The 27801-nt window shown below is 35.0% G+C and overlaps 1 protein-coding gene across 1 annotated transcript in view; it reads right to left on the minus strand.

The window, feature by feature from the left end:
• Window positions 1–2963: 2963 nt before the first annotated feature.
• The window catches only part of APPBP2 (amyloid beta precursor protein binding protein 2), a 51778-nt gene continuing 26940 nt past the window's right edge, over window positions 2964–27801 (minus strand). Inside the window, exons 5-13 of the mRNA XM_006177150.3 lie at window positions 18571–18739; window positions 16845–16934; window positions 15569–15636; window positions 15382–15487; window positions 14568–14692; window positions 11916–12001; window positions 10134–10324; window positions 8998–9163; window positions 2964–7954 (exon numbers count right to left, since the gene is read on the minus strand). Coding sequence (XP_006177212.1) covers window positions 7701–7954; window positions 8998–9163; window positions 10134–10324; window positions 11916–12001; window positions 14568–14692; window positions 15382–15487; window positions 15569–15636; window positions 16845–16934; window positions 18571–18739 — 1255 coding nt within the window. The 3' untranslated portion in view covers window positions 2964–7700. The remainder of the gene's footprint in view (window positions 7955–8997; window positions 9164–10133; window positions 10325–11915; window positions 12002–14567; window positions 14693–15381; window positions 15488–15568; window positions 15637–16844; window positions 16935–18570; window positions 18740–27801) is intronic.

The raw sequence follows: 27801 nt of genomic DNA on the forward strand, positions 1-27801 counted from the left end.
AGACCCTAAGGTTGCAGCTGGCAGGTGTTCTAAATACAGCTGGTGGTGTCCTTGGGTCTGGTACAGTTCAAAGAAAGTTCAAGTTTTTACTGGTACAGAGATGTGTCTGAGACCAGATCCTCAGTGGCCACCTGTGGACTGTGATTATTATTATAATTCAATTTGTCATCATTACACAGCAATAGATAATTAATAATTCCAGCAATAGAGGATGCATTAAATAGATTATGGCCCATCCACAGAGGAGCATACTTGTACAGTTATTAAAAATTACACTTTCCATATATAATAGTATGAGGAAATTGTCGTAAGACTAAAGCTGGATAGGCTCCCTCCTTCAGCTGCTTCTGAGACTCCTCCCTTTCTTATCTGAAGTGACTTCTGTTACTAAGAACCAAGCTTCAAAAAGACAAGATCTAAATAAGGCTCCTCCCTACTAACCTGATCCGAAACCAAAGAGCTTAGCTCAACCCTACTTATTACTGAAACCCTGAGTAACTACTCCAGTTTTAGGTCCCAGCTGGGTCTTATAGATGCCATCTTGGCAGATGGAATCATCTGGGTAGGCATCATTGTATCATATATTCAGTAAAACTGGAGTTTCAGTCTCTTCCTTCTCCTCCGTAACCCTCTAGCAAGCGAGGAGGAGAGAAAGGAACTAACACTTTCACCATATCCGTACTGAAGCAGGCGTTGCATTCATTTTATTTCATCTTCTTAATAATCCATGTGACAGATGAGGCATCCAGCTCAGCAACGGGGTAATTTGCCTAAAGCCACACAGCTGGTAAAAGGCAGCGCCTCTGGACGTCTGAAGTCACTGTAAGCACCCTGACTCCCTGGAACTCTCGACTTTCTGATAAAAGCTGCCTTTAGGTAAATCTTGTTTCTGAAAACTAAAAATTAAAGGCCTGACTTGTGTGATCAAATATATACTGGGTAAACTTTGTCTCAGTCAAAAAGTGCCAAAGGTAGTTTTTAAATGACTCATCTTTTTCTTTTTCTTTTTTTTTTTCTGTCGAGCATAGAGGAATGGGATTACTCTGTCACCAACATTAACAGATGCAGAATGTGGGCCGGCACTGGGTCACAGTCAATAACAGGAAAGAAAAATACTCAAGCTATTTAAGTAGCATGCAAGAGTGAAACAAAACCTGATTCTGTGCTGAGAAGGAATTTAAATGCAAATGAACGTTTGACAGGTTATATCAACGTTCTAATTCAGAAGTAAATCACACTTGAGGTTCATCAAGCACTGTCTGGAAGTGACCATTCACATTTTTTCAAACTTATATATCATGTCTGCTCATGCAGTTGTCTTGAAATTTTTAAAAATTGTGGTAACTCATAGAATTTACCATCTGTAAGTGTACAGTTCAGTAACATTGTATTCATGTTGTGTAACCAACCTCCAGAACTTTTTTATCTTGCAAAACTGAAATTATACCCATTAAACAGCCACTCCCCATTTTCCTCCTTCCAGCCCTGATAACCGTCACTCTCCTTTCTGAGTCTGACTACTCTAGATAACTTCTAAGAGGAATCATACAGTAGTTGCTCTCTCCCCTCCCTTTTGCGACTGGCTTCTATCTGTTAGCATAATGCTCTCACAGTTCATCCATGTTTGTAGCATGTGTCAGAATTTCCTTTCCGTTTCTGGCAAAATAATATTTTACTGTTATGTCTATACACTACATTTTGTTTATCCATTCATCCATCGATGGACATTTGGGTTGCTTCCACCTCTTGGCTGTTGTGAATAATGCTGCTATGAACATGGGTGTACAAATATCTGTTCAAGATCCTGCCTTCAATGCCTTTGGATGTGCACCCAGAAGAGGAATTGCTGGATCACATGGTAGTACTATTTTTAATTTTTTGAGGAAACATCTTAGCTTTCCATAGCAGATACACCATCTTACATTCCCACTAATAATACACAACGGTTGCAATTTCTCTATTTTTTGATAATAGCCATCCTACTGAGTGTAAGTTTGCCTTGAATTTTCAAATTATAGAAAGTGAGTGTGGTTTACTACTACCTGTTACAGAGTAAACATCTCAAATTTTTTAAACGCACAAGTCAGCGAAGTTTATAAGCTAGAAATAGTCTTAATTCTGTAAGTTACATGATAATGGCTTTAACAAAGCTTTATATAAAATGCTGCATTAAGTATCAAGAAGTGGCAACTCAGGTTTTAAGGGAAGGCTTCCCTTGTCCTTTGAGCTTGACAGATGAAGTAAGACTTTAAGCAGGAAATGGTGTTCCTTACAAAACAGGAAATGGCACGTTCAAAGTCATAGAGATGTAAAAGGAAAGATTTTTAAATTCAGTACCACCAAAGGTGGTAGGTGATGGAGTGCTGACCATTCCAAGCAAGGGTGGGATTTTGTCTAAATGTTTTCTTTTTAATCTTTTAAAATTTGGTTTCATTTCCTGTAACTAACTGTTCTAAATGCTTAAGATTCATGCTGTTTTCATGGTGAATTTTTTTTAAAGAACTAGTTTGACCCCACCGTTCACATGAGGAAATGAAACACAAAGAGGCTTACGATGACACATCTCAAATTCCCTGCTGTTCAAAGGCAGGGCTGGAACTGTAACCAAGACCGAGTTTTCTCCACTGCTGCCAGCAGAACTTCACCAGGTCTCATCACCCATTTTCAGTCTTTTAGAGTTAGGAGAGCAGGGAAAAGAATGGCATCATTACTTTTGGAAAGACTAAAAAATTCCCCACATTAATATAGTGCTTATTTTTTCCGTAGAACTTTCAAGAGCACCATATCCAGATGCTGTTCCCATGTGTCTCCCCTGCCACACAACTCACTTTTCTTGAGCAGGAGCACTTTCGTTCTAGTGTCTCTTGCAGTGTTCTCTAATAAAAACGGTCTGCAATGTTTAAATAATCCCAAGTCCCAACCAACAGTGATCACAACTAAATTGGAAACAGATACGCTATGAATGCAGGAACACTATATTTATTAAGTCAATAATTCATTTTTAGCAATACAAGTACAGAATATATCACAATGCTGGTTACAAACATACTTAGTATGGTTTAATGGTTACAAACAATGGTGGGCACTACAAGTTTGTGGTAAGGATGATATGAAAGGTCATTCTGACACAATGAAGAATTAGTTGTCTTAAAAAAAATCTATCAATGACCTTAGATATTTCTATAGAAATTACTGTGGCACTATCAGTGGGGATTTTCACATAAAGAAATGGTTAATGATTTGCTTTTGTTTCATTAAGAGTTTTTTACTTTGAGTCTATTAAACTAAAATCCCCTGTTGCTTAATAAAGTATAAAAATAGTACTGACCTGGTAATATTTAATAAAACATCGCATTCATTCACATCAGAAAAGTAGAACTAAGTTTAAAATTTTTTTAGTTACCATGGCAACACATCTTCCCGTAAAAGCAATCTATAGAAATGAATGATGTTACACAAATGGTACCTGCAAAGTTATTTAGTGATCCAACACTTAACTTGTGCACCACAAACCAAGTTTTCTAGATATCTATATATAGCATATATTTTTAATCTTAAATTTTACTTTTGAAAAAAAAAATGTGCACTTCAACAGACTCACTAAGGCCACTCATGCTATAGATGCCTAGGACTGCAATTAAAGAAGGGCATTATTTAATAAATCCTAAAGCACACTCCTTCAGATCACCAACAGGGTAAAACCAGTTTTCTGCCTAAAACATTCCTGAGATTTGTGGACAATGCAAATACTAGTGTTCAAGCTGGACATTAATGCAAATGTCAGATTAAAAAGAATCTCCTAGCAAGAGCTGAGGTCCTCCAAAGCCAAGAGGTGAAATATATGTTAATTCTTACAGCAAAAATAAAACTCCTAATGAAGTTTTTACTTATAAGTTATTTTTCCAGTAGTAACTTTGCCATCCAGAAAAAGAACAGTTTGGAAGCAGCAAGGCTACAAATTCAGCAGGAAAAAAAAAAAAAAAAAACAAGCTGAGTGGCAGTTAACAACACAGGTATCCCCCGCTTTCGGAAAGTCCACTTTATGCCACTTTGCTTTTACGGAAGATCTACCTTAGCACCTGTTTTCGCTAACCAGATGAAATCCAAAGAGGATGTTTGCTTTTATGGAAAAAGATGAAAAGCAAAACTAGTGTTCAACCTTTGTTTTGCAGACAGCTGTGAGAGAGGCAGCCACACCTGGAGCAGCAGGGGTGGCACCGCCATGCTCGGACTACAGTCGGCATCTCAGCGACAGCCCTCCAGAGGCTTATTAGCTAGGCAAGCATCTGTGCTTCATCTCGATTTATTTTGTGCATCTGTATGTAGCAAGATATGTCCATAGGAAACTGCCTCTTTGCTGTCCACCCGTTTCGGCTTAGAGACGTTTCATAGGAACGCTCTAATTTTAGCTAGCGGGGGAAGCCTGTAACTGCTACTTAGCAAACCATTGTTTCACCTGTAAAGCGTGGCCAAAAGCTTCACTCGTGTTCTAGGCACGTGTTCCCCGTTCAGCATTCAGTCTGCACGGAAAGGAGCAGCCAAATGGCACGCTCACACAACTGCAGCCTCTGGACCTTGTCACAGTGAACTCTTCCCAAACAGGCTAAGAACAAAGATCTCTGTCAAATCTTTTATTTTCACAACTGAAAGCACACCTGCATGGGGGTTACTCCAAAGCAATAGTGAGTTCATTTTTCACAAAAGAGGACAGAGCTTTGATGGTAATAAGGGTCCAAATGCTTTGGGCAAAGTCAGCTTTTGGGAACCCATAAAAATTATGGTCTAAAACACTCAACTGGCTCTATTAAACCGGACGCAGGAGTGACCGACCCCCTGTGTGGCATATGGGTGTTACAGGGCTCCCGGATGCACCCAACTTGAGTAGCACCAAATTTTAGGAAAAAGACTGGGTAAGAGAAAAAAAAAAATGAAAGTCAGTAAAGGATGAGACCAAAGGTCCCTTACTTATTAACATTACTTTGCTGAACTAGAAAAACCTTTAAGTTGGTCTCGGCTTCCTTACACACATCCCCATTCATATATGAAAAATTCATTCAAGCAATTGGTTATTGAGGTAAATTTTATTCTTTTCTTCGAGATTTTTTTTCTAACCTCATAAATTACGATATTCACGTCTCCAATTTATCCTAAACATCCCTATTAAAAGGATAAATCCCACACTTAAAATTATCAGTGTATTATTCTTCATTAGAACCAGAAACAAAAGCATATTAAATTAGGTCACTAACAGAAAAAGCAATCTCTTTTCTAAACCTAGAGTGTTTATATTAAATCAAAGAAAACAATGTTAAAGTAGTGGTAATAAGGGGAAACTATTAACAGTGACTTTTTTTAAAGAAAAACTGGCTGCCACTGAACCCTGTGATCCTAGGCTTCTAAATATCATGTCGCTTTATCATTGAATGTGAGCTAAGTTGAGTTCAAACTGAATGAGAGAAGATGAGGCCTTAAGTCATTTGCTTGATTTTATCCTAGAAAATGTTACATGTGCACAAAACCAAAAAATATAAATTAAAAAAAAAAAACTTCATATGGAAACATAAGTTTCAAAATATTTATTGAAAAACAATTTACCATGACATTCCTATACCACAAACATACCACAGGACTCTAAATAACCAACAAAAGCATACAAAGCCTATCCTTAAAATATCTTTGGAGGTATTAAATATATAAGCCCATGAGGATAGAGCTGAGTAACTTAAAAATGTTAGTCCTTGGTCACACAGACTATTTGGTAACTAAGAGAAAGGTGCCTCTTGGCATTAGATTGCAATTAACTGGGAGGGGGAGGTGTAGGAGTGCCAATGTACTCTTTTCAAAATTAAAAATAATTCAATTTGAGGAATAAACTCAGGTTTCAAAATCACACAGCTATAATCTTAGGGTCTAGGCTTGCTTCATCTCTTTAGGTACCTCCCCTAGTCAATCCCCTCCTGGGGACTTAAAAAAATACTGGCTCATAACTAACAAGATGGCAAGTAACAGTTTTAAACAAGGTTATATTTGGGAAGTTCAAAAAAGTGTTTAAGATCAAATTTATCTGAAATCTCCAGCTACTTTTTTTGTGTTCAACGTGGCAGACAGATTAGATTCTTCCCCACCTCCCACCCCAATGTGCCTGTTAAAAGAAAACCAAAATTCAGCACACATCCACTCATCCACAGACCACTCCAAGCATTAGCCAGGAGCAACATCTCTAACAGCCAAGTCATGAGCCCCTGAAAATAGGGGGTAAAACCCTGATTCTTAACTATAGAGGCACCAAATAAGCCCCTATAATAAGAACTGAGGTAATAGCAAAAGACCTTTCTTGTTTCTTGGATTGCTACACATCACAACTTCTCAAATTTGAGTATTACCTCAACATTAAATAACCTGACTGGCTTAAAAAAAAAAATCAAAACTCAATAAACAAAGATAGGTTAGTGAAACATATCATTAGGGGAGTCTTTCCATCTGACTCCTGAATTTCAAATAAAATGACCTAGTTGGACTATTATTTACCACAAACATGAAGGATTTCTAAGAAGGCTTGCTTATTTTTGGGCATTCATTTTTCCATTAATCCCCATAAGCCATACAGTAACCTAAAATTCCCATCTGGACATGAGCTATTTCATGACTTTTACCCAATACACGTGCTAACTGCATTGATTATTAGGGTAACATTTAAAATGAAGGGGATGGCTGCAGCAGATCTTTATAGACTTGCTTATGACATTGCCATCTGTGTACCTTGACTAAAGATATGCCACTGAAACTGCCAAATTTCCCTAGTTTGGTGTCTATTACATGAATATAATCTTTGCATTATCACTTTTCATTACACATCTAAGTGAAATCATTCTACTGATAAAAAGTATAAGCAGGGGCTAAAATAATAATCTAAAGCCTCTGGTCCAAATAACCCCTTTCTACATTAGGCTGGTCCTTTTCAGATCCTCCTGGTCCTGTTAGCAAACACTATCAGAGCATCTTGCATTTTTGTACCCCCCAAAAACACAACAAAACCAAAACAATCAAAAAGTTAAAATTGCTGGTTTATCAGCTTTTGTGTTACTTACAGATCAACACTGGTCCAGTTCAGAAGAGTCTGACAGTCCTTCCCTTGAACTAGAGCTCTGGAGTGGCTGTGTCCACCCCTCTGGGTAAGGCAGCCAAACCTACGTCAGGATGTCCCTCTTCTATTAGTACTTGTGTTAACTTTGCTATACTGCATAGAAAGATTTTCCCCATAAAATTTCTTTACAATACAGTATTGAATACCTCCACAAGGAAGAATTACATGTTAAAAAGTTGTTAAAATCATCCTTACATAATAAGAATGCAACTCTTTTAAACTCTTAAATAGTTTTATTTAGGGGTTCTTTTTTTCTTTCAGGCTTTCTGCAAAATGAATTATTTTTTTAAAAAGAAAAAAAATTTTCCTGTTGTTTATTCTACTAGGTTGAAAATATGGGCCAGACTACTTATACATGCGGTACATGCTGAATATAACTGAATATATGCTTATTCCTACGGACACTCTGCAAGGTAGGGATCACCCACATAGGGTCAATGGACTGGACCAGTGTTTCAATGCAAATGCCAGCCGCAAAAAACAACATGGTTTTGATTTCACAGTATGAATTCCCTGGAATCTGGGAAAAGGTAAATTAGTTAACTGAGGTCCTCCCTCAGCAGCTGGGTCCCTCAACATTCTGAGAAATCAGGAAGGACTGTACCACTTCCTCAGTGGACTGGGGGCTGGTGTTGACGTCTTCAAGAGCATCGGTTACTGAATACTGCCGATCTCGCAACCGGTTCCAGTTAGACAGAACATTGTGATACTCAAACACTTTCTCGTAATTTCCAATGGAGTTGTAAAGTTTAATGAGACCTCGGTAATCATATTCTAGTCCACTGTAGCCTTCACCAAAAAGTTTCTTCCCTGAAAGTAACCAAAAAAACAAAAGAAAGAAAGCTTAAATAACAAAATAACAAGTGGTTATTGAACAACGCAAGTTCAATTCTTTAAAATAGGGTGGCTTGGTTTTTTCGCTTAAAAGGAACAGATTCAATTCTCATATCAGCATTCCCAACACAGTCCTACCCATAAACTATCTCCAGGACTTAAAAAAAAGTTTCTCTTGTTTAAAGCAGTTGAATAGAACAAAATTATAAAACACTCATTAGAATAAAATTATAAAATAGCATATTCTGAAGGGACCGATTTAAACAGATCTAAAGAATGGCAGTCTGATTATATTAAAATTTAAGAACGTCTGTTTTTTTGAAAGGCATTAAGAAACAAGGGGTAGAGTGAGAGTTATCTACAATACATTTAACCAACAAAGGGCTTGTTACAGCCAAAGTGGATAAAGAATCTCTGTACGCCAATAAGAAAATGACAGACAACTCAATATAAAAATGGGCAAGAATTTTAACAGGCACATCACTACATGATGACTACAGTATCTTATTTTGTAATAGGCCTGAACTGGAAACAATCCAACGTTCCACGTATCCATGAACAGTAGAATGGATAAATAATCATATACTAATCCAATACAGTATTATATGGCACTGGAAATTAACAGGCAACAGTGACATGAAACAACACAGATGTATTTCACAATTCGTGTTCACCAGAAGAATCTAGACATACAAAAATACACACTGTATGATTTCATTTATATCAAGTTCAAAAACAGGTATACTTAATCTATGTTAAAATCAGGAGAAGGGAGGGGATGGGTAAAAAAACTACTTTTGCCTTTACCTGACACATTACTGTCATACGTTTTACTAGTGGCTTCAACAACAATAAATAATCTTTAGCAAAATGCTCCAGGTGATTTTTCAGTGGTTCCTGAATATCCTTAGCAGCTCTGAACTCATTTAATTCTTAATAATAATAATGATAATAACACTTCTCTTATACAACATGTAAGAATGCTGATCTCTAATCAAGAAAATTTTAAAATAACATACCAATTGCTATAGATCGCAAATAAAGTTTCTCAGCATTTTCAAACTGATTCATGTCATAATTATATAAAGAAGCCAGGTGTCCCACTGAAAGGGCGACTTCATAATCTTCTTGACCAAGGAGTTGCTCTTTAATCTGAATTGCCTTGATGTGCATTTCTTCAGCTTCCTGAAAAATAATTAAGCCGAATTAACCATTAGATTAAACATTTAGATTAAACCTTACGTTGGTAATTCTTACTCAATAAGTAAGGTTCTTCTAAATGCCAAAGGCATCATGTGGATGGCATAAGGCAATCAGATCAGGGAACACACTATACTACTCCAAAAGCTGCCCGTGGGAAGCATTTCTGTTTGGGGAAGCTATGCACGTAAGCTGATGATAGTAACCGAGTCCTATGGCAAATTGACAAGAGAAAATTTGTCCTGGTAAAAAAAATTGTTAAAAGAACTTAACATCAAAACATTCCAAAAAGAAAATTATTTCTTTCGGTTAACATGTTCCAAATTTTAACAGAACCTTGTTAAGAAAGTCTATACTACAGTATGTTACTTTACATAGAAGTACATTTTTATTTTTTAGAGTTTTGACAAATTTTCTTCCAACAAAGTCAGGTTAATTGAGGGACATGTAAACTGATTTTCAAGTAAAAATGAATGTCTTAAGGACAGCAACTCTCATCCTTTCCTTATTGTGACCCTAAAATGGATTTATAACCCAAAATTCTAAAAGGGAAGTAAATTCAGTAAATTTTTATCACTACAAATAATACTTGCAGTATGTTCTTACATTTCTTGCATACCTACTATGCGTCCATGCATTCTGCTAAGTGCTGTACTTAATCTACTAGCTAAGACCTATGTTTTAAGTTTAACTATAACTGTTTTAGTCTTTATGGTTTGATGTATTTCTTATTTTTATATGGTCTTTATTTCTGAATTTTATTTATATTTTGACTACATTGTTATACACTAGCTATTTTCTCAAGTTTGATGTGAAATAATGTAGGAGTGTAGTAGCGTATACTTTATTACTTAAGATTACTAATGATGCATTATTTAAGATTTATTATTTAAGGTTGCACTTTATTACCTAAGATTATTTAGAGAAAGAAAAATACAGTAAAATATGCTTCTACCTTAAATTTTCTCATTGATTGATAAAGTCTTCCAAGGTTTCCATAGTGTTTTGCAGTCTGTACATTAAATTCACCAAAAGCTTTTTTAGCTAGCTGGAGTGAAGACAGGTGCAAATCATGAGCTTCTTGTAGTAGCCTCTGTTCAGTTTCTTTATTATGACAGTCAATTGCAATCTCCTCTAAAATAAGTGCTGAATAAGAAAGCAATAAAATTAATGCACTTTTAAACCATCTATCAAGGCTAACAGAACATAAGATTTAAAATTAAATTCTACAAATGTTTGTTGCATACATTTATATGCGGTTACGGTTTAGAACTGGTAAAAGTATTCCATTTTAATGAAAGAATACTTTAGGGGTCATTCTATTTTGCATTGTACAATGTATTTCAAATTTAAGAAAAACAATGGTATACATCAAAATATTTTGCAGAATTATTTTCTATTTTATCAGGCCTGTTATACTTTGCTGATATGACTTAGTGTTTTAAGCAAGTGGAAGGAAGATAAGAACAAAAAGGCACATTTTTTAGTTGTGAAACTGGGTCAAGGAGTACCTAAGCACTGACGAAAATTTTGAAACCACATTTTGTAGAATATAACCTTTAACCAAAAACAACTGAAGGAACTGGTTTCCTCCTACTCACTTGACCAACCAAATCAGGCAAGAAGACAGCTCAATTTCAAAGTCTCATTCAAGACTTTCAAATTCCATTTAAAGTCTTAAAAAATATATATATATTTTTACCAGGTCATTTTGTTTCTACAAAAACTATCCATGTACACAAAAGTAAAAGAGATTTAGTTCACTGTAGCATTTTTAAAAATAATATAAAGGTCCAATAAGACAGGTGAGGTTAAAAACATTAGAAAAAAGGATACATACATACGTGTATTGAAATGGGAAAATGTTTATAACACAGCAAATGAACAAGTAGATTATAGAACTAAAAAAAACTTATTCACTCAAAAAAAAAATTATTCACTCATTTCATTATTTGAAGAGAAAAGAGTCTAAAAAAATATGTACCAAACTGTTGATACTGGATTGATGAGATTTCAGGTGACTTATTTTTTTCTCTTTTCTATCTAACTTTTAATTTTGGGTGACTTTAAAAATGCAAACCTAGAGCGGGGAAAAACCTAGTTCCAAAATTAAGGTAAAAGTTATCCACAGAATTACCACATGGGTGACCCAATCGTGTTGGCAAAATAAATGCTTTAAATAAAAGGGCTTTGGCAGTGATTTGCAGAAAAGATAAAACACAAAAAGAAGAAAGTGGTATGTGGTAAGAGCCTTGCAACACTAAGGGTAACCTGATACGAAACTGAGTTTCACGATCCTGCATTATAAAGCTGATGGTATCTTTAGTTTGCTATCCATTTCACCGCACAGTACAGTAATCATTTGTGATTCTTCCACTCCCCCACAAAAGAAAGGAATGAATGACTAAATGAGGAAAGAAAGAAAGGGAGAAAGAAAGAGGCAAAAGAAAGGTATTCTGGTTTATTAACAATGTTACATGAGAGAAGCAAACAAATTCTTAAGTAGAGCTGTAGGTAAGTACTTTAAATCAGTGAATTGGCTATTTTAGTAATACACAGATATAGTCTAATCCTGAGGAAATAAACAAATACCTCTATTTTATACCATATATCATCAAATGAAAAATATCACAGACTAGACATTATTACAACTGACAGCTGAAGAAATCTGAAAAAAATATATATGTATGCATGTGTGTGAATATATATATATGGGAGACTAGATTACAAAGGGTACCTTTCACCCTCTTTGAAGAAGCCAAAAGAAGATGATCTTCAGGTAGGATGTGGGTAATGATACCAATAGCTCTTTCTGCATGAAATCTGCAATACAGATATATATATTCTAGCATTTCTTTTCAGTTATAAATGATTTAAATATTTTTAAAAATCACAATTTATAATATAATATGATAGAATTTCCAAAACTATCTGCGGTCAAGGACTAGTTTTTTGTTTGTTTTAAATTCTAAATCTTTTGTGGTCTAAACTTTTAACATCCAGTGGATCCCCATCTCCCCCAGAATCATCTATGAGGGTGTTATTATAGCCTACAAGGCTCAGTATGATCTTTCACTAGGCTACCTCTCTGACCTCATCTCCTACCATTCTCAGAAATAAACCCCTCTTTCCCTTCCAGCCACACAGGCCTAGCAGTTTCCTGACCACATAAAGCATGTCCTCTCCTAGGACTCTCGCACTTGCTTTACTGTCTCTGGAATGCTCTTCCCCTGAATGTCCACATGGCTCACTCCTCACTGAAGTCTTTCCAGACCAGCCTATACAAAAGATCTTAAAATATATTCCATCACTCTCTAAACTCGTAGCTTCCTTTATTCTTCTTTATACTGCTTTCTCACCTGACATGTTTGGTTGTTTATGGCCCATCTTGCCAAAGAAAAGAGGTAAGCTGTTTGTCTATTTTATCTGCCAGTTCCTTTCAAACAACTCCACACCTTCTATCCTCCTCTCTCAGGTAATCATTAATTTTCTCAGATCTGTCTTCCAGTTCACTAATTGTCTCTTTAGTTGTGCCTAATCTGCTGTTTAACTTGTTTATTGATTTTTTTTTTTTTTGGCAGGGGGAGGTAATTAAGTTTGTTTGTTTATTTTTAGAGGAGGTACTGGGGACTGAACCCAGGACCTTGCGCATGCTGAGCATGCGCTCTACCACTGAGCTATACCCTCCCCCCTTGAGTTCTAATATCAATGACTATTTTCTAATTCTAGCTATATTTTGCTTTTGGTAACAGTGCTTAAGATATGATTCACACCACACAATTCAGCCATTTAAAGTGTATGAGCAGTGGTTTTTGGTGTATTTTAGTTATGCACCCTTCACAATTAATTTCAGAAGATTTTGATTCCCCCAAAGAGCCCCTGTAGCCATCAGCACTCACTTCATTTCCTCCAACTCCCCCAGCCCTGTCTCCACAGGTTTGCCTATTTTGGATATTTCATATAAATGAAACTATATAATGCAGCCCCTTGGGACTGGCTTCTTTCACTTAGCACACTGTTTTAGACTGTTCATCCACGCTGTAGCATGTGTCAGTTGTTTTATTTTTAAACTGACTTTTTTCTTTATTTTCCCTCCAAAATATTACCTTCCTTTATATTAAGGTCAGCAAATTTTTTCTGTAAGGGGACAGACAGTAAATACTTCAGATTATTTGGGCCACACTCTGCCCCAACTACTCAACTCTGCTGTTAGTAGCATGAAAGCAACCACAGACAATACACAAGCGAGTGAGCGCTGTGTTCCAATAAACCTTTATTTTGCTTATAGACCATAGTTTGCCAACCCATTTTATATCTTTAATTGTTTAAGAATAGTTAATCTATAGTAGCAACCAAAAAGTTCTGTTAACTTGTATTTTTAGGGTTCTAATCTTGTTCATTATGTCTGCTGACTCACTCATCGAAGAAATGTTTCCTTACTTATGTAAAAACATTTTATGGTGAGTTCATTATAGGTAAAGCTAGATTTATAGGAAGCCTGTGTGATTTGGAATGAAGGTTAATTCTTTCCAAGAGTTTTGCATTTTCTCCTGAAGAGCATCCCAGGAGAATGAGCAGTTCCAAAGTGCTTGTTAATGTTTTTCTCAGCTTGGCAGTTCTTGCATGCATGATGCCCAAACCCGAGAGTGGTAGAAGTCTGCAGCTACACATTCCCCTGTGAGGTTCCTTTTTTGTTCAACTGAAAGCCCAACTCGAGATGGACAAATTTCCATGTCACCTCTCTTGCTAGTAGGCAGTTTTTTCCCCCTCTAGTCTACCCTTTCCCTGACGGTGCAGCCTTGATCTTGGCTTTATGTGAGGGTTTCAGTTCTACATCACAGCTTCCTATGGGCTAAATGCCTTCTCCCTTAAACCCAGGACTGCTGTTCAACCAAGGTTACAGAAACTTCTAAGCTTTCCCATCACCCCAGAACAGTTACACCACAGCTCATGAATACTCTTTAGGACTTTGGTCCATTATTGTCCCTTGGGGATTTCCTCACCACTACAAGCTCAGTTATACATTTAAAAAGATGATTGTTAAATTTTTTCAGTATTTCTGCATGTTTTGAGCAAGAAGCTTTTAGGTTAAGTCTGCCATTTAGCCAGACACTACTGTATTATTCAAGAAAAAATTACTGAAGTAGACAGTTAAAAAATAAGTCATATTCTTTATGAAGGTATATGACTCTCAATATTAAACCACATACGATCTAAATGAGTGGTTTACAAATTGGTATGATTTTTAAATGACTTCAAGAGCATTTTAGGCATCTTATTAAAGCTCTAGGAGGGCAAATTTAATCCACAAGGTACATTAAATACTATTGTATTAGGAAAAACAAAACAAAACAACAGCAACAGCACTGGAAAGGAAAGTGGAACTTACAGTGCATTGTCAAACTTCCCAGAGCTATACTGGTGAACGTAAGAAGAATAGGCCAAGTCTTCGTGAGCTGTTGCTACGTGGATATTTTTGCCACCAAACACTGACTGCCGAATGTCAAGCGCTGCCTGAAAGAGTAATGAAAATAACTGATGATACTGTAAATCCTTAGAAAACATGACCTAGTTAAGCTAAGCATCCCAGAAAGTTATATATATATTCTATATACTCAATCCCGTTGGTTTCAAAGAAAAGTCCTGCTGTATTTAAATCACAACAGAATATAAAAGTCACTTATAAGGCCCAATTTGAATCTGACTTGAAAAGTAATGGCTTAGTAATAAAAATCATTCACATGTGTTGGGAAATACATCAGTGTTTTTCTCTGTGTCCTTCTTCAGAAGTGAACTATAAAGTCAAGGATACCTTGTTATTGCCAGAGCAATGGCGTAACACATCATTTACCTGAGAATGAGTAAGACCAGACCTAAAATATTGCTATTAACCCTCCTTGCTATTGCAAAGGCAGCTATAATGATTTGTGCTAAATCAACAACAAAGACAAGCCATCATCTGGGTAAATGAAAACTGCTCTTAAACATTAACCAACAATTGAAAAACTTTTTTCCTGGATGATTTTCTTTAATTCCTATAACATTAACTTTTAAGCCATCTAGGCAGTATTTAGTAAAATAATGATGAAATAATGAGGAAGGTCTCAGAAAGAGTTATTTTTAGAGAGTGGTTTATGCACCACAAATACAGGGTCACCAAGTCAATTTAGGTTGAAAGAAAAAAAGTGTAACTATTAACATACCTGATAAATTGCAACAGACTGACAGATATTATCTACATTGAGTAAGTAGAACCCATAATCTAGCAGTGTATCAGAATATTTTGGGTGTTTGGATCCAAAATGATCCCTACGAAAAAGATACAAAACTATTAGGATATAAAGTAGAGAGAGACAATTTGAAATGGTATTTTTAATAACAACCACCTACCGTGCCAAATACACTGCATGCTTAATTAACTGTTCTGCCTTCTTAAATTCACGTTTTACAACACATGCCTAAAGACAAAGTGAAAAACTGTTAAATAACTCAGTCAATTAGCATGCTAAAACTAGTTTATATGCTCAAACTATAATGATCAAAAAGGAAAAAAAGTATCTTCAAATAATACACAGAATGGTTCTGTTTGTAATTTCTTTCCTTCCAAGTATTTGAAAATTTCATTATAAACATATCTGTCTGTACATATCCTGGGAAATTATAAAACTTAAAATTTGACAGTCATGCCCAAGAAAAAACCTGTCAATAACAAAGTTATCTTGGGGGGAGAGTACAGCTCAGTGGTAGAGCGCACACTTGGCATGCACAATGTCCTGGGTACAATTCCTGGTACCTCCATGAAAAAAAAAAAGACAAACACAGTTATCTTACAAAGCTGGTATGCCCCCATCTTCCATATTATTAAAATAAATCAGTTGGAGAGGGGGTCATCATATTATTTTGTAAGGTATTTATTAATATCCTAGGTCTAGAGTGGCTTATAACTGTTTTGTAGTTTTCCATCTAATAATTTTTAAATGCACAGAATTTCAAGTTTTACTATTACTTCTTAAAATACTTTGATTCAGGAGAGAGCCAGTAGTCTTTAAACTCTAAATATCATTTTCATATAGAAATATAAATCTTATACATATATTAAACTGTCTTTATATTAAGTGTATAATCACTGGTTTAAATCAATTAAAAACATATTAATATCTCTTCTAGATCTGATGATAACCTGAATACATATGCTATTTACTTGCTCTAAAATGACTTACTTGAAAAGTACATCTCAATGCTTTAAAGCCTCAGGGTACCAAAGCAGCAACTTTTAAATACTATTAAGTGGCCTCAAAGAGTTAATAGATTTATTTACAGAATAAGAAGAAACTAGAGGGAAAAAAATCAACTAAGTACTGCCCAACAGGTCAATAAAAGGAAGCTATCACATTGTGAGACTGCAATACTGTGATTAAAAGATTTAATACTAGGCTACCCTTTAGGAGAAAAGTGACAAGCCCACACAAACATGGCACAAGGAATTCAGGATGCTTCTTAAAAGTTTAAGAAAAAGCCATATTTCTAAAAATGAGCTGAGAAACTTGGAACATAGATTTTGTTACCCGTAAGTATGCAATATCTAATTTAAGTAGTAGGCTAATTAAAACAAATTTAAAGCTTACTAAATCATACAATTCATTCATAATTTTAACATTATATTCACCTTAGAAGCTTGTCTTAAAACATCCACCACAACTTTGACTGGTAGGCCTGCTGTGATTTCTTTCATTGCCTCAATGCACCATTTATATGCCTAAAAAATATTTACAGAAGAGTAAAAATCAAACTGACAATATTTAATGAAATGATTGTGAATTTTTTCCGAAAGCTTTCAAGTACTTGAATAAGAACACACAAGATATTAACACTTAAAATTTTCTCTCAAAGACTAAGTTTTCCTGCAAGTGTAAATTGGTTACATTTTTCTTTGGATATATGACGTATTCAGGAAATCAGAGGCATGTTCTCTCTCGTACAGAAGCCTTTGCATATATTGTGCCCTCTGCCTTACAATACATTCCCTTCCTTCTTCAGTCCCTTAAACCACCCAACTTGTCTTTCAGGTTTTAGACCTAGACTAGGTTTCCTATGCTTTCCTTATCCCACTGTAACACTTATTATTTTATATCTTAATTGCTTGTTTAGTTGAGTGCTTATTTTGTGCTAGGTATCAGTTTAAGCATTTGAGTGCACTAATACATTTAACTGATACAACACCATTTTGAGATATGTACTATTATCACAGCAAAATGAGGCACGGAGAGGTTAAGAACCGGACAATGTACTAGCCTCTAAGGATCTAGTGGGGAACAAAACATAAAATGTCCTTCCTTTCCCAGAGCTCAGTGGGGGAATGCAAAAAAAAAAAAAAAAAAGCAAATTACTTTGGATAGTAAGTACTTCTTCAAAGAAACAAAACAGTATTATGAAAGAATCACAAAAAATGTGAGGAAAACAGAAAAGAAAATATTAGAAAATAAACATTGTGTTTTCTTCTGCAAGCGTCCACCTCTTCCATTCCAGCCGTCATTCATTGCTGGTGGGAATGCATATTGGTACAGACAGTTTGGTAGTTTCTTAAAAAGCTAAACATACTCTCACCATACGATTCAACAACTACATTTCTTGATGATGCCTTCTCAGATAGCATTAACAGCAGGATGACCCTAGCACTGGGGTTGCACCATATCACTTTACAATTATTCTAGAGTTTTCTAGTTTCACTTCTAATGGTCATTTTCCTTTATATATGGAACACACATTTATTTATATTATGGGGCAAAAATTGAGATGGGATAATTTTAAAATATGAAAGCCAAATGGCAGCTATCTGACAGTAAAAAATAATTATGATATTCTTCCAAAAGTAACCTTGTAAAGTAGTTAAGCATACACAGATCACTTCTCAACTAAGTATTCATTAGCACCAAAGACTTAATTTAATAGTATAAAGCCAGGAGTAAGGCTATCTTTCTCACAATGCAGAGACAGAAGCAAAACAATGTAATAAATTATAAATAAAATCTAGGTTCCCATTGAAATGAATGCCTTCAAGCTATGAGAGTTCACTCAGAGCTACACATCCAATAAAAAAGCATCTAGTAAAGGTTCATTTAACAGAGCATGCCCTCAAAATAATTTAGGTAGAGATATATTTGGTCAAATTAAAAATAAAAACAGGCCCTAAATCATATATGTTATGTTTAAAATCCATCTCATAGAATACTCCTTTTGCCTAATTTTAAATATTCCATTACAAATGTGTACTGCTTTAAGTAAACCTAGTATGTGAAAATGAGATCTATTAAGGCAAATAGGAGATTATATGATTTATCTCCCGTTTTATATATACTTACTGGTCACAAGGAAATGTACTTCAAAATACTCACTTCATCATAGTGACTTTTTGCAAATAGGAGTGCACACAGTTCTCCATAGAGTGCAGCTTTGTTTGCTTGCTGGCCGTGTTTTGAGAGTTTATCCATATACGTCTGAGCTAACTTAAATGTTTCTTCACCCAAATGATATTTGCAGTTTCCATTTCGCACATGAAGCAACCTGCAAAAGGACAAATAATATTCCTCTGTTTCTGAGATATTTTCAGCACGGCAGATCTGGTAACCTCCTGCAGATCACGATGTAGCACCCATATGAGTAACTGGATACAAGAAACGAGGCAGCACTGGAAACAACTGTCTGGCTCAAACTGGGATTGACTAATGCACATAAAGAAGTGTACGCTCTTTATAGAAAGCTACCCATGACTAATCTCATCCAACTCTGATTCCTTATCTTCTCTATTTTGTATCCTTTGTGTACTCATTGTGTGCTACATACAATACTTAACTCTTTTTGTTCCAAATCCCAAAGTAATGCAGTTTTACTATAAAAAAAATTAGGAAACAATGAAGACAATAAAATTAACATGAAATACTATTATCTACTATTACTTTCCATTCTTTTTTCTAATATATTTGTGTAACCCTTGATCAGTTACCACTCATTTTATGTTGCTTCATAAATGCTTATTTTTGCTTATCTTTCCTGCAAGATAAGTTCATTGAAAATAGTGGTATTGTCAGCTCTCTCTTTTGTAACCTATGGTGGAAAAAAACAGTTCTTTACAGAAAGTATCTGTAAAACCACGCTGACAATCTAATGATATGCAATAAGAGTAGTAAAAAGAGTAGACTGAGGTCTAGATTGCAACGGACTATACATCTGCATAGATCACACAAGAAAGGAGAACAGTGTGAGAACTGGATATATATATATATATACACACACACCTATTTTAATGCAGGCTAAAACACTATGTCCATGTACCATGCTGATACAATTTTCTGAAAATACTCAGCCCTGAGAGGGAACAAGGTATAAAAATTATTTAAAAGAAAACCAAGTATGAAAAAAAAGGAAAAAAAAGAAAAGAAAAGAAAACCAAGTATAGAGAGAAACATTCTTCAGGAGTATTAAATGAAACCCAGATACTTAGAATCTACTTTTTATATCTATACCAAAAATATTAACTGATCAATGACCTAGGATGAGAAACATTCAATCTTCTAATTTCTGATTTCTTTTGTACAGTCAGAAAAGAGGATACCTTTAAATTAACCAGGACTATTAAATAAAGTGGCAAATATTAAACAATGCCAGTGTGCATCCTCCCAACAGTCACCATACAGTTGGTTGCTTTTAGAAAGAGTAAAACCCTCAAATAAAATGTATAGTACTGAGGTTAATCAAAAATTCTGAATGAAGTATATCTTTCATAATAACAAATTTCAACTTAAAGCAGAAATATAAAAGTGGAAAAAATGTATGTTTTGGTATATAGACAACTCTTCATGCTGAAGTTAGTATACTAATACAGAACAGACAATGTCACCTGACAGTCAAACTGCTGATCTAACAACCGAGTAATCTGCAATTATCTCTGTCACAATGGAAAATATACATAGGAAAATATCAGTGAAATCTAGTAAAAGAGTATGGTACAAAGAAATATGGTAGCTCAGATGATAAAATTCTGAGAGACTCTCATAGTCAAATACAGACGGAGGATTGATTATGTTTCAGTCACTTTTCTAGGTGCAAGGGATATGTGCAAAATGAGAGACAGAATTCATGACCATTAGAAGCTTCATTCTAATCATGGAGGCAAAGGGGGGAGGGTATATAGGACAGTGGCAGAGCATGATTACTTAGCATGCATGAAGTCCTGGGTTCAATACCTCCGTTAAAACATACAAACAAACAAATAAACCTAATTATGCCCCTCTCCCCAGGCCTGAAAAAAAAAAAAATAATGGAGGCAAGAACATACAATGGGGAAACGACAGCCTCTTCAATAAATGGTGCTGGGAAAACTAGACAGCAACATGCAAAACAATCAAACTGAACTACTCACTCACACCATACACAAAAATAAATTCAAAATGGATTAAAGACGTATGTGTAAGACCTGAAACCATAAAACTTCTCAAAGAAAACATAAGCTCTTTGACAAAAGCCTTAATAATTTTGGGGGGAGATATGTCTCAGGCATAGGGAAACAAAAGCAAAAGTAAACAAGTGGGACTGTATCAAACTCTTTGCACAGTGAGGAAAACCATCAACAAAATGAAAAGGCCACCTACAGAATGGGAGAAGACACTTGCAAACAATGTATCTGATAAGGGGGATGATATTCAAAATATACAAAGAATCCATACAACTCAACATCAACAAAACAAACATTCCCATTGAAAAAAAGGCTGAAGGATCTGAATAAACACCTTCCAAAGAAGATATACAGATGGCCAACAGGCACATGAAAAGATGCTCAACATGAGCAATCACTAGAGAAATGCAAATCAAAACCACAATGAGGTAAAGGGGAGAGGGTACAGCTAAGGCAGCAGAGTGCATGCTTAGCATGCACAAAGTCCTGGGTTCAGTCCCCAGTATCCTCCCCTAAAAATAAATAAACCTAATTACCTCCCCTCCACCAAAATAAAATAATTAAATAATACAATAATAAAAATATTTTAAAAAGCACAATAAGGTATCACACCTGTCAGAACGGCTATTATCAAAAAGACAACAAATAACAAGTGTTTGTGAGGAAGTAGAGAAAAGGGAACCTTTGTGCACTGCTGGTAGGAATGTAAACTGGTTCAGCCACTATGGAAAACAGTACGGAGATTCCTCAAAATATTAAAAATAGAGCTACTTTATGACCCAGCAATTCCACTCCTGGGTATTTATCCAAAGAAAACAAAGACACTGATTAGAAAAGACATGTCCACTGCTATGTTCACTGCAGTATTATTTACAATAGCCAAGATATGGAAGTACCTAAGTGCCCATCAATAGATAAAGATGTGGTATGAACGATGGAATATTACTCAGCCATTAAAAAAATGAAACCTTGCCACTTGTGACAACATGGATAGACCTAGAGGGTAATACGCTAAGTGAAATAAGTCAGAGGAAGACAAATACTATATGATTTTACTAATAGGTGGAATCTAAAAAATAAAACAAATGAACAAAACGTACAAAACAGAAACAGAGATACAGATACGGAGAACAAACAGGGGGCTGCAAGAGGGGAACGAGGTAGGAAAAGGAAAGAAACAGGTGAGAGAGATTAAGAGGTACAGACTTCCAGTTGCAAAATGAGTCAGAAGTATGAAATGTACAGTACAAGGGAATATAGTCAATATGCAATACCCCTCTATGGTGACACATCATAACTAGACTTATCGGGGGATCATTTTGAAATGTATAGAAATACAGAATCACTATGTTGTGCAACAGGAACTCAGTGTTACAAGTCAATTATTCTTCAAAAACAAATGCATAGAAAATGAGATCAGATTTGTGGTTAGCAAAGCTGGGAGGTAGGAGGAAGTGTAATTTGATGAAGGTAGTCAAAATGTACAAATTTCCAGTTACAAGATAAATAAGTACTAGGGATGTGATGTACAACATAATTAACACTGCTGTATGTTATATATGAAAGCTGTTAAGACTAAATCCTAAGAATTTTCATCACAAGAAAAAATATTTTGTATTTTCTTTAATTTTTTGTCTATTTGAGCTCACAGCAAAAGAGAATGTAACAATGAATGTACGTATGTTCATGTATAACTGAAAAATTGTGCTCTACACTGGAATTTGACACAGCATTGTAAAATGACTATAACTCAATAAGAAAAGTTAAAATTTTTGTCTATTTGAGATGAGTGTGCACTAAACTTACTGTGATAATCATTTCATGATATATCTAAGTCAGATCATTATGCAGTACTCCTTACATTTATATAATGCTGTATGTCAATTACATCTCAATAAAACTGGAAGAAAAAAAGCTTCTAGTGGGGAAAAGTGTATTAGGGTAGGCAAACACACCAATTTAAGACATTTAAAGATAAATCTATGAAGATAATAAAAACAGGGTAATATGATCAAAACCTTAAAGGAGGGGCTTTAGGATAGACAGGGAAGAATCTCCTGCAAAGGTAACATTCGAGTTGACATTTTTAAATGATGAGGAGGCAATCATGTGAAGATCTTGGGGGAAGCATGTTCCAAACAGAAATAACAAGTGCAAAGGCCCTGAGAAAAGGAAAAAAACTGTGGCATAATCAAGTAACAGAAAGAAGGCCATGTGAACCAGCTCTAGAACATTTGTTTAACTACCTACTCAATAAAACCCAGGGTGGAAATGCTTTTAAAAAAATGCTGATGTGTTTGGAGTATTATGAATAAAGAATTATGTAAAGAGAAAAAGCAGAGATAAGGAAAATTTTTATAGGGCCTACTGGCTAATTAAGGCATTCTGGTTGCAAAAGTGAATGAGATTATTTAATTTATGCTTTTAAACAACACTTTCTAATAGAACTTCCTGAAATGTTCTCTACCTGCACTGCTCATTTTGGTAGCCACTAGCCACAAGTGGCTACTGAGTATCTGAAATGTGCCTAGTGTGACTGAGGACTGACTTTTAATTTTTAACTTTCATTTAAATTCAAATAGTCACAAATGGTTAATGGCTATCATACTGAACAATGCAATTCTAGAAAGACTGCTCTGGCTGCAGTGTGGAGAACACTGTAATAAAGCCAAGAGTAGAAGCAAGGCAACCAGGACAGAAGATATTACAACAGTCCAGAAAAAGAAACCCTTGTGAAAAAAAGGACTGGTATTAGAAATACAGATTTCATAGTTATTCCAAGGGCTGAACGAGAAAAAGTTAAACCCAGGCATACCTTGTAAATTTAGAGAACAATGTTCACCTCTCATTTTAACAATACTAAGAACTGCATTCCCAGTTTACTTCACTACAGGTATTCCCCTTAAAAATAAGTTCCTGGAAATTATTTAGTAATTGGCATATGATGGGGGTAGCAAACTAAATATTTTATGCCAGGAAAGCACAGCTTGATTATTTTCTCCAATCCCTGCTCATTACCTATTAAAACAAAAGGGTAAATTAAACATATGGAGACTCTTCAGGGTCTTTGTGTCCATCTGGGCTGACAACGAGCAGGATATAGGATCTAAGAACTTTCGATTCAACAGAGGATCTAATTTTGCCTCAACACTCAGCCTAATTTGAAAAGGCAGGTTCTCAAGGTTCTCCAAGTGTGGCTGTACCATGTAAGCACAGTATTTTATTTTAATATTTTTTAAAAACAGATTTTATTTTTTAGGGAAGTTTTAGGTTCACAGCAAAACTGAGAGGATAACAGTGATTTCCCATATACCTCCACCCTGTAGTATTTTATTTTTATGACAACAGAAAATCACACCTACTTGATCAATTGCTATTATCAAAAGCAATTACTATTTAACTGGTTAAACTCATCGTTTATGAAATGGAAAATATACAAATCTAGAGGTCTTTAGTTTGTAAATATATTTACTGTAGGATTCAGCAGGATAGCTAGTCAGATCCTCATCAGATACGTAACAAAAATAAATGTTAAAGTGAACCTGAAGGAAAAAAAGCTCTCTCCTGCTTATACAAGTATATTTTTATAACTACTTAAGTATTTTAAAAATAAATGATAGATTCCAAAGGGGAGGGTTAGATAATAAAATTAAAGAAAAAAAAGTCCTATATATAAAGATATACATTTTTAAAAATTGTGGAGTAACAGTATGAAATCTACCATATTAACCATTTTTAGGTGTGCATTTCATTGGCATTAATTATATTTACCATGTTGTACAACCATCATCACCATCCATTTCTGTAATTTTTTCATCACCTCAGACACTGTAATAAGCAATGGCTTCTCATCCTTCCCTTACACCCACACTCTCAGTTCCTGGTAACCTTTAACCTACTTTTATCTCTACAAATTTGCCTATTCTAGAGATTTCATATAAATGGAATCATACAGTATCTGTCCTTTTGTATCTGTCTTATTTCACTTAGGATATCATTTTCAAAGTTCACCTATGTTGTACCACATATCAAAACTGTTTGAATAATATCCCATTGAATGTACAGTTGATCCCTGAAGAACATAGGGGTTGTGAGGCTGACCCTTTGGTGCACTAAAAAAAAATCCATATATAACTTTAGTGTCAGCTCTTTGTATCCATGGTTCTGCATCCGTGGATTCAACCAATGACAGATCGTGTAAAATGTAGTATGTATTTAGCATACAGGTAACTGTTTGTGTCCCTGTTTTCACTTCTTTTATCTATCTATCTTATCTACCTATATCTATCTATAGGAGTGAAGCTGCTGGGTCATACGGTAAGTTTTTTGCTCGGCTTTTTAAGGAACCACCAAACTGTATTCCATTCCAGCTGCATTTTACATTCCCATTAGCAATGCATGAGAATTCCAATTTCTCCACATTCTTACTAACATTTATTTTGTTTCTTTCTTTTTTAAAAATTACAGCCATCCTGGTAGATGTGAAGTGATATCTCATTGTTTCTAATTTGCATTTCCCTAATGACAAGTAATGCTAGCACCTTTTCATGTGCTTATTATTATTATTAGTCTTTTATATATCTTCTCTGGACAAATGTCTATTCAAGTCCTTTACTCATTTTTAGTTGGGTTGCCTGTTGTCAAATTGTAGTATTTGATATATTCTGGATACCAGACCCTTATTTGGTAAGTGACTTACAAATATTTTCTCCTTTCTATACGCTGTCTTATCACTTTTTTGATAACGTCCTTTGATGTACAAAGGTTTTAATTTTGATGAATTCCAATTCACCTGTAAACTAAAATGGTTTTACTTTTTTCTTTCCAATATGAATGCATTTAATATTTATTTACTTATTTAGAACTGCTTTGGCTAGAACTTTCAGGACAATGTCAAACAGGAGTAGTGAAAGCAGGAATCCTTGTCTTGTTCTCGATCTTAGGATTTGAGCCTAAGGAAAGATTTGAAGATGATGTTAGCTGTGGGTTCTTCATAAATGCTCTTTATCATATTGAGGAAGTTCTCTTTCCTACCTAGTTTTCTGAATGTTTCTATTATGAAAGGGTGTTGGATTTTGTCAAATGTCTTTTGTGTCAGTTGAGATGATCATGATCTCACCCCTTCATTCTATTAATGTGGCGTGTTGCATTCAATGATTTTCTTAGTTAAATGAACTTTGTGTTCCTGGGATAAATCCCACTTACTAACGGTGTATAATCCTTTTATATTCTATTAGATTTGACTTGTTAGTATTTTTTTTTGAGAATTTCTGTATTTATATTCATAGGAGACATCAGTCTGTAATTTTCTTTTCTTATGATGTCTTTTTTTCTGATTTTGATATAGGGTAACGCTGGCCTCACAGAGTAATTTAGGAAGTGTTCCTTCTTCTTGACTTTTTGGAAGACTTTGAGAAGAACTGATGTTATTCTTTTTCTTTTCTTTTTTTTATTGAGTTATAGTCAGTTTATAATTTTTCTTTTAATGTTTGGTAGAATTCACTACTGAAGTGTTCCAGTCCTGGCCTTTTCTTTTATGGAAGGTTTTTGATTACTGATTTAATCTCTTTATTTGTCACAGGTTTGTTGACATACTCTATTTTCTTAGGCCAGTTTAGGTAGCTTGTACATTTCTAAGAATTTGTCCATTTTATCTACATTATCTAATGTGTTGGCATACAACTACTCATAGGGTTCTCTTATGATTCTACTTCTGGAAGGTCAGTAGTAACATCCCAACTCATTTCTGATTTTATTCTCGTCTTCTCTTTTTTTTCTGTCAGTCTGGTATGGTTTTAATTTTAAGTGAGGGCATAAAGCACTGTGAGCATATGTAGCAGATGCTGTTGGCTCCCCAACCAACAGTCATTTTCCCCATATCATGCTTGTTGGCAGAACCCTGATTTTGTTTACGCACTGACCCCTTTCTCACAGGATTCATGAGTAAATCATGATTAGTTTAAGTGAATCATAATGAGTTTAAGTCATTCAGATTGCCAGTGACTGATTTCAAAGGTCACCAAATGACCTAGCTCTGGCTAAAGAGACTCAAGGATAAGTAAGCTGGGTGGTTTATGAAAAAGGTTCCTTCTCATCAGAGGTAAAACAGTGCTTGGGAAAGGAGTCTTTCTTCTGCTGGACAATGCAGAACCTCTGTGTGATACCTTACAACCACAGTAGCATTCTTACAACCACCCGGGAGCAAGCCAAAGACAAAACAAGCACACAAAGGATAGAGGAGCAGAAAGATGGAAAAAAGCATAGTTCTTTTAAAGTCTCTAAGAATTCTGAATTAAGTCACCCTGGAGGTACTCAGGACTTGGTATTGATTATCTTTTTATCAAATTCTTTGTATTTTTAGGGAGCACTGCCTATGTAGAGGGCTGCTATCTTGTCTGCTATACATGGGTTTATGATCTTTTTGTGAACTGGATGTTTTATTATCAACATCCCTTTTGTACCAACTAACGGTTTTTATCCTGAATTCTGCTTTGGCTTTTTTTTTTTAACTGAAGTATAGTCAGTTTACAATGTTGTGTCAATTTGCTTTTATTATTGTTATTTAGGGTATTTTCTTTTAAAATATATAGTAAGGTTTCATTTTTCAACCCTCTTGGAAATTGCTATCTCCAGACAGAGAAGCTGAGCCCATTTACATTTATTGTGATGACAGTTATATTTGTTTTTAATTGCTTCATATTTTTCATTTATCATACTTAAGTTATTTCCTCTATTCTATTTGCTTATATCTAGCTTGGACAAGTTTCCAATCATTCTTACTCCTACTTCCACTATTCTAATTTGGAATGTCTATCATATTTTCCCATTTATCAGTTTACTACATACCCCTTCTAGCACTGACAATGTTTGAATATTAAATAATGATAGCTATTCATACTTCACTCACCAAGATGAGATCTTCATACTGCTTTCTTATACTACTTTCCCCAAATGTGCATTTTTAAATAGGCTATCATATATACTGACTATAAAGCCATCTGAATATAATAACATGAGCCTCCATTTTCCAACCAAAAAGGTTTTTTCGCCAACTTGAATATATCAAGTTTTAGGGATACATATGACAACATTTTAAAACTTACACTATTTAAATCATCTTTATGTTATGTTATAAATACATATTAAAATCTAAGTTAAATTTTCAAAAATTACT

Source organism: Camelus ferus, chromosome 16, assembly GCF_009834535.1.
Source record: "Camelus ferus isolate YT-003-E chromosome 16, BCGSAC_Cfer_1.0, whole genome shotgun sequence".
NCBI classification, from domain to species: Eukaryota; Metazoa; Chordata; class Mammalia; order Artiodactyla; family Camelidae; genus Camelus; species Camelus ferus.